Source organism: Onychostoma macrolepis, chromosome 23 (genome assembly GCF_012432095.1).
Source record: "Onychostoma macrolepis isolate SWU-2019 chromosome 23, ASM1243209v1, whole genome shotgun sequence".
Taxonomy (NCBI): Eukaryota; Metazoa; Chordata; class Actinopteri; order Cypriniformes; family Cyprinidae; genus Onychostoma; species Onychostoma macrolepis.
Window position 1 is genome coordinate 29368525 of NC_081177.1, and position 13726 is coordinate 29382250.

Here is a 13726-nt window from a genome sequence, read left to right on the forward strand (position 1 = left end):
GTCGTCGAAGCGGTCCATGGTGCGCAGCTGCATGATCATGTGCAGGCCGTAAGTGAGAACCAGCACCATGAGAAGAGATGTGACGAGCCCCATCCAGATACCAGGAGTGAAGAAACTAGCACAGTCACTGGCGTAAGAGAAATCCTTCCCAGCCACATTAAAGCCCTGGATCTGTCACATGAGAGAGACAGAGAGATTCCTGCTTAAATACCATTCGCACACTGAACATGCCTCATGCTAATCCACTCCTGACAGCCTTCAAGATCAGTGAGAAAGAGCAAAGTCCTCCAGGAATGAATGAGGGATGGCACTTTGGGAAATAAATGACTTGCTAACACTATTTGTGTTATAGGAGATTTTATATCAAATGGAAACTTGACGCTCTTTGAACAAATTGCAGCAAAATATTAAGAAACATTTTCTTACATATCATCAAATGCATACAGTGTCTAGAAGCTCAAGACCCATCTGAGTGTGTTTGGTCTGTCCCCTTTAGAAGAACAGCTAAACAAAATGTCATCTACTCCATGAGCACTTAGTTGCTTTCACAATATCCAATATACTGAATTCAAACAGGGATAAACGTTATTGGACTATAGGGAGTCGATCTTATCTCGAGGAGGAAAACAGCAGACTAGAGAGACCTAACTCAATCTGGGAAATTTAAAGATACACTGCCATTCAAAAGTTTGGGATCAGTAAGATTTTTAATGTTTTTAGTTTCTTATGCTCATCAAGACTGCCTTTATTTGATCAAAAATACAGAAAAAATAAGTTTAAAATAAGTTTTCTTTTCAATATAATATAAAATATAATATATTTCAGACGCAGTGTTATTTTCAGCATCATTACTCCAGTCTTCAGTAAACATGATCCTTCAGAAATCATAATAAAATTCTGATTTATTATCAATGTTGGAAACAGTTGTGCTGCTTAACATTTTTTTGGACATGTGACACTTTTTTTCAGGATTCTCTGATGAATAAAAAGTTAAAAACAACTGTATTGTTAGAAGAAGAAAAAAAATGTTTTTAAATAAATGTTGTTCTTTTTAACTTTTTAGTCATCAAAGAATCCTGAAATTGTATTACATGTATTACAGGTTCCGGAAAAAATTATCCAGCACAAGAGTATCAACACTCATAATAAATCAGCATATTATTATGATTTCTGAAGGATCATTTGACACTGAGGACTGGAGTAATGATGCTGAAAATTCAGCTTTGGTCACAGAAATAAATTATATTTTAAAGCATACTAAAATAGGACAACAATATTAGAAATTGCAATAATATTTCACAATATTATTTTTTTGAATTGAATTGTTTTTGAATATTAGTTTTTCTGTATTTTTGAACAAATAAATACAGCCTTGATGAGCATAAGAGACTCCATTAAAAACATAAAAAATCTTGCTGATCCCAAACTTTTGAATGGCAGTGTACATATTACTATATATCGATCTGGCACCATGACATAAAATTAACCCTCATCTATCCTGACTCAGCAAAAACTTCTCTTTCCATATTTACAGTTTTAGCACACAAAACATTAAGCTGTCTGTTAATAGATATTTATCTTATATCATTGATTTATAATGTAAAGTGTACAGTTCACATTAAATGGAGCCTCAGTTTTCAATACAATAAGGTTATTCTGGAGCTGAAAAACATGAGAATGAATCTCACAAAACTTGTCAAAGACATGCTCAGGAAATTATATTTTGCATAAAAGAAGGTTATTTTAGTACCATTAAAAGTTTTACACTGTAAGGTAAAATGTTATTTATATAGTAAAGTATTTATGCACTGCCTCTAACATATACGCTTGATGTTAAAATGCTTTGTATTACAGTAATGTAAGGGAGTAACAATAATGCCACAATGCAAAAAAAAACCTTAACCATCATAAAAATGATCCTTCTTTATGCAATATATATATATTTCCTTTTTTGTTCTAGTATGATCTGGACATGTATTCCTGAGATTCATCCATAAACATGCTTATTAAAGGAATGATTATCACAAAAATAATCCAACAGCACCCCGATGACATGTAATAACAAGAAATCAATAACCAAAGTAAACACTAGTGCTGTGAGGAGGAGAAAGGACACTGGCTCTGTGTCTTTTACTCCGTCTGGGGAACAGAGATGGCAGGACCCTTGGGGTCGTCGAAGCGGTCCATGGTGCGCAGCTGCATGATCATGTGCAGGCCGTAAGTGAGAACCAGCACCATGAGAAGAGATGTGACGAGCCCCATCCAGATACCAGGAGTGAAGAAACTAGCACAGTCACTGGCGTAAGAGAAATCCTTCCCAGCCACATTAAAGCCCTGGATCTGTCACATGAGAGAGAGACAGAGAGATTCCTGCTTAAATACCATTCGCACACTGAACATGCCTCATGCTAATCCACTCCTGACAGCCTTCAAGATCAGTGAGAAAGAGCAAAGTCCTCCAGGAATGAATGAGGGATGGCACTTTGGGAAATAAATGACTTGCTAACACTATTTGTGTTATAGGAGATTTTATATCAAATGGAAACTTGACGCTCTTTGAACAAATTGCAGCAAAATATTAAGAAACATTTTCTTACATATCATCAAATGCATACAGTGTCTAGAAGCTCAAGACCCATCTGAGTGTGTTTGGTCTGTCCCCTTTAGAAGAACAGCTAAACAAAATGTCATCTACTCCATGAGCACTTAGTTGCTTTCACAATATCCAATATACTGAATTCAAACAGGGATAAACGTTATTGGACTATAGGGAGTCGATCTTATCTCGAGGAGGAAAACAGCAGACTAGAGAGACCTAACTCAATCTGGGAAATTTAAAGATACACTGCCATTCAAAAGTTTGGGATCAGTAAGATTTTTAATGTTTTTAGTTTCTTATGCTCATCAAGACTGCCTTTATTTGATCAAAAATAAAGAAAAAAATAAGTTTAAAATAAGTTTTCTTTTTCAATATAATATAAAATATAATATATTTCTGTGACGCAGTGCTGTATTTTCAGCATCATTACTCCAGTCTTCAGTGTCACATGATCCTTCAGAAATCATAATAAAATTCTGATTTATTATCAATGTTGGAAACAGTTGTGCTGCTTAACATTTTTTTGGACATGTGACACTTTTTTCAGGATTCTCTGATGAATAAAAAGTTAAAACAACTGTATTGTTAGAAGAAGAAAAAAAATGTTTTTAAATAAATGTTGTTCTTTTTAACTTTTTAGTCATCAAAGAATCCTGAAATTGTATTACATGTATTACAGGTTCCGAAAAAAATTATCCAGCACAAGAGTATCAACACTCATAATAAATCAGCATATTATTATGATTTCTGAAGGATCATTTGACACTGAGGACTGGAGTAATGATGCTGAAAATTCAGCTTTGGTCACAGAAATAAATTATATTTTAAAGCATACTAAAATAGGACAACAATATTAGAAATTGCAATAATATTTCACAATATTATTTTTTTGAATTGAATTGTTTTTTGAATATTAGTTTTTCTGTATTTTTGAACAAATAAATACAGCCTTGATGAGCATAAGAGACTCCATTAAAAACATAAAAAAATCTTGCTGATCCCAAACTTTTGAATGGCAGTGTACATATTACTATATATCGATCTGGCACCATGACATAAAATTAACCCTCATCTATCCTGACTCCATATAATCTATCCTGAATCCATATACTGTACATATAAATGCTCTAAGAGAACTGTTTTACATTGTTTTGGGGAATGTTTTATGGTCCAAAACTCTTGGTCAGGTGTTTTGCCAGGAATTAGAAAAGATTTTCTCCTGCTCGTTGCAACTGAGGTCTGCTTTTTTGAACTTGGAAACTTTTTTTGTGCTGTTGAAAATATTGTTTCATTGTGCTCACAAATGTACTGTATATTGCTGCAGTGGGTAATGGGTAATGGCTGAGATTAGTCATGTCGTAATACATTACTATTAACCGGGTAGAAAGATCTGTCTCAGCTGCTCAGTGTACCTGTAAATACAGCTGAACTTGATGTAGTGACTAGTAAATCATGACCAATAGCTTCTCTAGCACTCTAGATACTGTTGTCCCCATTAGGTAAAAAATAAAATATAATAAAATTAATTAATTAAAGTTAGAGAGAAAAGTCCTGTGCCATGGTACAGGTGTCACACTCATGCTCTCAACAAAGCAACTTCTAACCTTTATTTTTCATGCCAAGAGCGATTAAACGAGTGATAAAATATTAGTTTTGGTGTAAGTGGGAATAAGAGGTTCTCAAAAAGCATTCATGAAAATACGAGTACCCTAAGTGAATATAATCAGTTGTTTAAAAGTCTGATGAGTTAACATTTTTTAAATTTGTTCAGCAGTCATTTAAGTAACAATGTTGAGAAATATCAAGTACGGCTTTAATTTTGATTAGTAATGGCTCAGTATAAAAATAAGCCACACAGAAAGAATTACTATACTGAGAACTCCATCTTTACTGTGAAATATACTGAGGATACATAGTTTTATTCGGTGGCTAGATGAAAAAATAATCCAATATACCAAATAAACCAGTTTACTAGTAACAATTTCCTTCACCGCTATATATCACAATATATTCTGAGATTAGAAAATTACATTTGTATTCAAAGACAGGCAAAAACTTAACTATTAATGAAGTAACTAGACTAACTAGAACAACTTTATCATTGACATGCTAAAAATTCAGCTTTAAAATCACAGAAATAAATTACATTTTAAAATATATTCAAATAGAAAACAGTTATTTTAAATAGTCAAAATGTTTCACAATTTTACTGTTTTTGCTGTACTTTGGATCAAATAAATGCAGGCTTTGTGAGCAGAAGACAATTCTTTAAAAAAACATTAATAATCTTACTGCTCAAAAATGTTTGACTGGTAGTGAAGTATAAAATTTATACCTCTGAATGTAAAGTTTAAGTATTAAATATTTAATCTACTACTGCATATTACTGTTTAGGTAATATTTAATGTACTACTGTATATAGCATATGTTAACTTTTAACTGCACACTGGTAAGGAATTTTTTTGTTTTAAATTTTGGTTATGTTGCCTGTCTATGTGTGCAAAGCACACTCCAGACTCTCCATGGCTTACTACTTTTACAGTCGTGATAACTGGATAAAAATTTTGATAAAATCCTTTTATATACAGTAGACTGCACTCACAAAGAGCAATTCCTAGTATTTTTATTTTTTTTAAGCTGAGCATAACAAGAAAATGTTTAATTTAATATAGAAAATCTTTAAACCATGGGAACCATGAAGTCTAGTTTTCTTTGGATTCATTGTTTCAGAACCTACCTGGAAGTCATCAAAAAAGATCTGCCAGTCGTTGGCGTTGTCCTTGTCTGAGTGGGGTGACAGCTGAGGGTAGCGGGAACTGCTCACGGACTCACAGCGGTACGAATACTCGGCCGGGGCGTAGATGTGACGGCTGCCATTGAACGTGGCATTTTTCCCATCATACTCCAGATGAACCAGATCCATGGTGAACCAATGGCGGGCAGAAACTTTATAGTGACGGCGGTTCATTACAAAACTGAGGAGAATACAGAACACAGTTCAAGCCCAACACAGAGATACAGAACACAGAGATTGTGTGTGTGTGTGTGTGTGTGTGTGTGTGTGTGTGAGTAAATTCGAAAATTAAACACTTACATGAGCTTAAAAGAACGGTAATCCAGGACGTCTTCATAGTTCAAAACCAACCTGTTTTTCAAGAGAAAATTGTGGTTCATGAACTGCCAACATATACATTTATATGTTAATAGCACAGCACTTTAATTGTCTAACTGTGGCCGTGCCATGCTGCCTCTACTGATCATATCAAAGTGCAAGTTTCAAATCCATTTGTCCTGTGGTCATAAGTTTTGTGGGTCCATGAAGAATGTGATAAATAGAAAGGAGCACTGATTAACTGTCGGAGCATCATTGAATCACGCATCCAGTGTAGACACAGTGTAACCCCTGCTGTCTCCAAAATTAACTCCTATACCCTCATTTACTATTCCCTATATTATTCCACTAATATAGTCTACTAAATGAGTAAATGGAAGCAAGTGAATTTGAACAAGCCATCTTCTGACACAAAGAGAGAATGGACTACTTGCACTAAACTAGCGAGCCGCACTATTTGAAAAAGGATGCAAATTGAAAAAAAATTGTATGCATTTCTTTTTTAATGATTCTGAATCTAAATTATACATTAATATGTTTAAATAAAAAAATAAAAAAGGTAAAAAATTAAAATTAAAAACTATTTGTTTTTGCATATGCACAAGTGCACTTGTGTGCACTAGAGACAGGACGCTCACCGTAAGCAGGTGATTCGTGCAAGCGGCTAAATTTGCAACTGACCTTTCGCAAAGACCCGCCCTCCTTAGTTACTGTTGCTATCTTTGACAAAATACTGAAGAAAATGTTCCCTTTAACTTAAACCTCGCATGCAGTTGAGCACTATTTACCGGGAGTGAGTCTCGTTGCAGGATGATCCAGACAGGTCGGGTGCTACACCTTCACCAAAGGTTTTGGGGGCAAAGTCATGCCTCTCCCACTTTCCTGAGCGATACTGGCTGACCACCAGCTTCTCCGCCCACAAGAGAATGCAGGTGGACCCCTTCTCCTTAAACTCCACAGGCGGCTTTGGAGCAGTAGTTTCCTCACGACGGGACTGCAGTAGGGATCGTGACCAGACCGAGTGCACAGCTGGAGACGCCTCCTCTAACACCTGAGACAAACACAAGCCACCTTAAACTTACTCTACTCACATTAAACTCCTACACTGGTTTGATATAATCACACAACCTCCCATTAAAAATGTAAAGCAGTGGGGCCACTTGCCTAATTAGGGCCAGTTTTACTAACAGTTTGGACCAGCGCAAACTGTCTTTTGGCATTAAAATAGTACTGTCAGGATTTACTAAAGACGCGCAGTGAAGATTTAGCGCTGAAAAGGCGTGGACACAGTTATTTTTGCGCCTGACCTTATTGAATATGCATTTGCAATTTTTCCACACGTGTTAATTTATTTTGAATGCCAGAAGGACACATTATCTGAACACATCGTTTGCCAAGCCATGTTATTTTTTATTTGCTTCAGGAAATAAAAGACGACTTGGAGCCCTCGACTAGGAGTCATGCAATAACAACTCTATCAAAACTTCTAGCAAACCTTCATTTTTTGGTCTCCGGTTCCTTTTCATACTTATTTGTGATTACGCTAATTTGTGCTGCGTTGGTATATTGCGTTGGTCGATATGTAAATGAGATGTTGCATCTGTGTTCTTTAATTTGCACGTTGTTAGTAAATCACCTGCAGAAACTTCCCTCCCATCGGCACTGTTATGGAATTGTGCTCTTGCGCTAATTTGCCCTGTATAGTAAAACTGGCCCATAATATATTAAAGGTGGCACCTGTGAAAACTAATTTGGCAGTCTTGTGTTGACTAATTAATCTCTTTCGAATGTGACTCATCCAACCAGATATTACAGTGGGAACTATTCCTTTTAAATTATTAGTTTTACTGGTTTTAGTTTTTTTGTGTGTGTTTTGTTTTCTACTTAATGTGTTACATGTTAAGCTTTAAAGTTTTTGTTTGCATTCATTATTAAGCTCCAAATAAAATAAAAAAAGGTAAAAAAAAATCAGCAACTGAGTCAAAGTAACTTACCTGAAAAGTATTTAAACTAAAGAATTTATAATACACGTTATTTAGCATGTAAACCATTTTCGGTTGAGTTTCCAGTAATATTAAATCACTTCAATGTACAGGTGCATCTCAATAAATTAGAATGTCGTGGAAAAGTTCATTTATTTCAGTAATTCAACTCAAATTGTGAAACTCATGTATTAAATAAATTCAATGCACACAGACTGAAGTAGTTTAAGTCTTTGGTTCTTTTAATTGTGATGATTTTGGCTCACATTTAACAAAAACCCACCAATTCACTCAACAAATTATAATACTTCAGAAGACAGAAAATTTTTTTTAGTGAATTGTTGGCCTTCTGGAAAGTATGTTCGTTTACTGTATATGTACTCAATACTTGGTAGGGGCTCCTTTTGCTTTAATTACTGCCTCAATTCGGCGTGGCATGGAGGTGATCAGTTTGTGGCACTGCTGAGGTGGTGTGGAAGCCCAGGTTTATTTGACAGTGGCCTTCAGCTCATCTGCATTGTTTGGTCTCTTGTTTCTCACTTTCCTCTTGACTCAGATTCTCTCTGGGGTTCAGGTCTGGTGAGTTTGCTGGCCAGTCAAGCACACCAACACCATGGTCATTTAACCAACTTTTGGTGCTTTTGGCAGTGTGGGCAGGTGCCAAATCCTACTGGAAAATGAAATCAGCATCTTTAAAAAGCTGGTCAGCAGAAGGAAGCATGAAGTGCTCCAAAATATCTTGGTAAACGAGTGCAGTGACTTTGGTTTTCAAAAAACACAATGAACCAACACCAGCAGATGACATTGCACCCCAAATCATCACAGACTGTGGAAACTTAACACTGGACTTCAAGCAACTTGGGCTATGAGCTTCTCCACCCTTCCTCCAGACTCTAGGACCTTGGTTTCCAAATGAAATACAAAACTTGCTCTCATCTGAAAAGAGGACTTTGGACCACTGGGCAACAGTCCAGTTCTTCTTCTCCTTAGCCCAGGTAAGACACCTCTGACGTTGTCTGTGGTTCAGGAGTGGCTTAACAAGAGGAATATGACAACTGTAGCCAAATTCCTCGACACGTCTGTGTGTGGTGGCTCTTGATGCCTTGACCCCAGCCTCAGTCCATTCCTTGTGAAGTTCACCCAAATTCTTGAATCGATTTTGCTTGACAATCCTCATAAGGCTGCGGGTCTCTCGGTTGGTTGTGCATCTTTTTCTTCCACACCTTTTCCTTCCACTCAACTTTCTGTTAACATGCTTGGATACAGCACTCTGTGAACAGCCAGCTTCTTTGGCAATGAATGTTTGTGGCTTACCCTCCTTGTGAAGGGTGTCAATGATTGTCTTCTGGACAACTGTCAGATCAGCAGTCTTCCCCATGATTGTGTAGCCTAGTGAACCAAACTGAGAGACCATTTTGAAGGCTCAGGAAACCTTTGCAGGTGTTTTGAGTTGATTAGCTGATTGGCATGTCACCATATTCTAATTTGTGAATTGGTGGGTTTTTGTTAAATGTGAGCCAAAATCATCACAATTAAAAGAACCAAAGACTTAAACTACTTCAGTCTGTGTGCATTGAATTTATTTAATACACAAGTTTCACAATTTGAGTTAAATTACTGAAATAAATTAACTTTTCCACGACATTCTAATTTATTGAGATGCACCTGTATATCATTACACTCATATAAAATCACTCATATTTTAATTTTGGTCACACTAGCCACCCCTACCTGAAGGTGTGTACGTGCATACAGGATAGTTGTAGAGAAGTCTTACCCTTGAGGGCCCAAGTGCAGTAAACACTGCAGTATACGGCACAGACTGAGCTTTCATGATGCTCAGCACCTGACCAATCACCTCATCTACAACAAACAACATAATGCCATTCATTTGCAGGAAAACACTTCATTGTATTAGTATCTTGGATTGTTTTACACTAATAATAATAATAATAATAATAATTGTTAGAGCACAAGGCTTTTGATACTTAGGGATGTTTGAATATGACACCTACCATTTCCGCTAAGCACTTCTTTAGTAGACATCATATCAGCCCTGCAAGAAAAAGACATCTTACAGTCCTCATAAGATCAAGAGTTCTTTCTCAGGTTTTAAGGTCCCAAATGTAAGGGATTTTCATCTTTTCACCCTGTATTACTTTATGTGTTTCCAAATTAAATTAGATTTTATATAAAGAAATGCTCACCTGACAAATGGAAAATAATGTCTGTATTCAGAATCGCATTCTATACTATTGTCACTTTAAATTTCTGTTTCTTTAAATTTATTATTTTTTTAGTATTAATTATTATTTTGTGCATTTAATCTCATGTCAGTGCTGTAATCATTTCTGTCACAAACTATGTGCATATCCTATTGCCTTAAACTATAGTTAGGTCCCACATAGTTTGCTCTTCTAACTGTGATTGACTACTTGACTTCATCCTAAACTTAAAAAAAAAAAAAATTATTATTCTCTATCTCTTTACTTATTCCTTCCCTTGCTAGCTTGTACTTATTTAAACAATGCCTGAGACTTGGTGTTACAAGCACTTCGTCTGTCTGATTGCCTCTTCAAGATGAATCGCTTATGTATTCCCGAATTGTAAGTCGCTTTGGACAAAAGCGTCTGCAAAATGACTAAATGTAAATGTAAATGTGCTTATTTGCATCATTGGTTGCAGAAGGTGGTAACAGATGAGAAATCTAGTTATATCTTCTTCGTGCATTTCAGCATTTACAGCATGAATTTACAGCATAAAAGACTTTGTAAATAAACTTTTTCCAGTGTACAGTATTTATTTCATTCTGCACTGAAATAAATGATACTACATTTTTTTAAGGTAAGCTGTTTAAAGTAAACAATTTATTTTAGCTACATTTAAAAAAAAAAAAAAAAAAAAAACACTGAAAGTTAAGTCAACTAAATTTGTTTATTTAAATGTAGCTAAAATTAATTGATTGCAACCACATACCTAAAAAAAAATGTAGTAAATTCAATGAATAATTTTTTTCAGTGTGAACTCCAGCCAGTGTTGAAGAGATGTGATTACCCGCCGCTGTAAGGGAGGCGGAAGACCAGCAAGGCAGCAACAGATGCATTGAGGCGGAGTTGAGCAAGCGTGTCTGGGTTCATGTAAAGAGGAGCCGCATCAATCTGATTCTGGAGCAGCGTAGAAACCAAAGCAGTGGCAGACGATGACACCGATGGCAACCATAAGGAGGAAGACAGCAGAGCCGCCTGTGAACATGCCACAGTCAAACATCAACAAAACCTGAGAGCTGCTTTTTAATATTTGAGCCAACAAGCACAAGTGATTTCATCTTAAATAGCTGAAAAAACTGAAGTCAACTAAAGTCAAAAAAATAAGAAGTAATAAATATCATAAGCAGTAGCAGATGGAAAAGACATCAACATACCTCAAGATTTTTGAAGACACTATCCTGTTTGTTTCCAAAGACTCCTCCATACAATGTGAAGTCATCAACACTCAACTGAATGAAACAGAGTTCAACCAATAAGATTAGCACTACCTTAACTAGCCTTACAGCAATGCAGATTGCTGTCTTCAATAAAACCCGTCAGGAACTCTAGTAGTAATTCATTTCGAAATGTGTATCTATTAGTGATATTGTGAAATTATAGCCTAGTATCTCTCTCTCTCTCTCTCTCTCTCTCTCTCTCTTTCGATGTTTGTCTCGCTGGCCTAGTATTAATGTATTCCGTAATGTGAGCTAATCACAAGTGGACAAAGCAAACTGTATATGCTTAGAATGTTTTGTTTTTTTACATTACTGTCACCCTGGGGTTCAATTCCTATTGTCATCCAATACTGTGGGAGTGACAAAACAGTAATGCTGCACAAATCAGGAAATAATTTCCTATCGGCACACTAAATCAAACCATATAAATCTGTTTGCATAATGTGTTATGAATATAGTGCATACTTTATCCTGCAGGAAGAGCAGCAGATTGTGCGGTGTAGTGCTCAGCGCTGTGTTCAGGTGTGACTCCAGCTCCTCCACAGACACAGTGTGACCCGCTGATGGAGCATTCACAGGAGACAAGGCAAACCTACACACAAGACATTATAAGAGCACAGGTCTAGAAAAACACATATATAACCAGTCATAGGGTCCGTTTTTTAAAATTGAGATTTATACGCTTTCCATTGATGTATGGTTTGTTAGGAGATAGGACAATATTTGGCAGAGATATAACTATTTGAAAATCTGGAATCTGAGGGTGCAAAAACAAAATCTACATATTGAGAAAATTGCCTTTAAATTGACTCCAAATGAAGTCCTTAGCAATGTATATTACTAATCAAAAAATACATTTTGATATATTTACAGTAGGGAATTTACAATGGAACATGATCTTTATTTAATACCCTAAAGATTTTTGGCATAAAAGAAAAATTTATCATTTTGACCCATGCCATGTATTTTTGGTTATTGCTACAAATATCCCAGTGCTACTTAAGACTGGTTTTGTGCTCCAGGGTCACATATCATGATCATAAGACAAAACCACACAAATGACCATCATGAGTATAACTTTGACAAACACAAAAACCGGATTAACGCAGATTCTAGTAAACTGTCTAGACATCCATGACGGCCAAACTGCTGCCTTGACAGTTTACTAGCTTTAATAAGACAGCCATCACCGCACAACGCTGCTATCTGGAGTCTAATGTCAGCACACTGAAGCGTGAATATATTGTTAGATTACTAAACGTGTGTTGTTTATCAGAGAATGTAAGTGTTTAAAGCTGATATTGAAGTGTTTACTCGGGTTTTCAGTACTGGACAGCGACCGAGTCATCCAGCTAGCAAACCGCTAGCTAACTATCGCCCTGCAGTCTCCAGAACTACACTCATACACTGTCGGTCTTTACCCGTCGCTCGCCCATGCGACCAGAGGGACCTGCTCATCGCTCTTCGCTGCTGCGATCACACACAGAAGAAAAAGCGAAATCATCCCGGTGTTACCGGAGACCGTCCTCAAAGCAGCCATCTTCCGCGCAGCAGAGGCGTGACGTCACAACCGGCCATCTTCCGCGCGACCGATCAGTGACGCATTAATGTACCAAAACAGGACTAGCCTACATTAAGGTTACAAACGCTAGCACCTTTAATTTGTGCTTTTGCTGACATCTCACAAGCTGAAAAAAACAATAGAACCATCACAGAAAATTCTAATGGTTTCCACTGCAAATATCATCACAAACCATTAAAAATTATTTGTGATGTTTTTCCTACTTAAAATTGGACACTATAACAATAACAATAAACATTTTCATTAATTTTTTATTTGTTTATTTTTTAAAAGTTTGTTGCCTCGAGGCAACATTGTACTACAACGGACAAATTTAAACATTTGACATTTTCATGCAGAAAAAAATAAATATATTTATTGAAAACATCAATTTCTTTAACAAACACTTGAACAAACAGATTTATCTAGTTTTCAATGTATTGCACATCTCATATTTAATAAAAAGTAACATTTCATATCCAGCTGTTGCTCTCAGGCAACATTGTACCATCTTGGATCACAAGTGTAACTAAACTATCATATATGTTATCATACCAAAACATTATAATCAGTGTTGTTTCAAAGTAAAAAATGAAAAAAATCATCATAACATTATACTAATATGCACTTTATCCTTACAAGCATGCACACAAGCACATGCATGCAAAACCTCCTTCATTAATGACACCTCATTGCTTGAATTACTATTCTTGCAAATGCATTACAAAATCATGCAAAAATTAAAATACATTTAGATAATTCTAACACTTTTCCTTACAAATATCATATACTTGTATTCTAACCTAGTTTGCCTTCATGGACTTCCATTATGCCAATTCCATTACGGTACAATGTTGCCTTGAGGCAATTAAATATTATGTAAAGTGTATTTTGAAAATACTTCTTTACTTTCCAAAGAAGGTGACTTATACAGGTGCTGGTCATATAATTAGAATATCATCAAAAAGTTGATTTATTTCACTAATTC

At 35.9% G+C, this 13726-nt stretch overlaps 1 protein-coding gene across 1 annotated transcript; it reads right to left on the reverse strand.

Annotated features, from left to right (window-relative positions):
- Positions 1–1514: 1514 nt before the first annotated feature.
- On the reverse strand, positions 1515–12783 carry atp6ap1a (ATPase H+ transporting accessory protein 1a). Its single transcript, XM_058763466.1, has 10 exons — positions 12599–12783; positions 11643–11769; positions 11115–11189; positions 10748–10935; positions 9709–9749; positions 9471–9556; positions 6500–6762; positions 5694–5744; positions 5337–5574; positions 1515–2340 (listed from the first exon to the last, which is right to left on the reverse strand). Exons 1-10 carry the CDS (start codon positions 12715–12717, stop codon positions 2131–2133), a joined length of 1398 nt encoding a protein of 465 aa, XP_058619449.1. The 5' UTR covers positions 12718–12783; the 3' UTR covers positions 1515–2130.
- Positions 12784–13726: the final 943 nt, after the last annotated feature.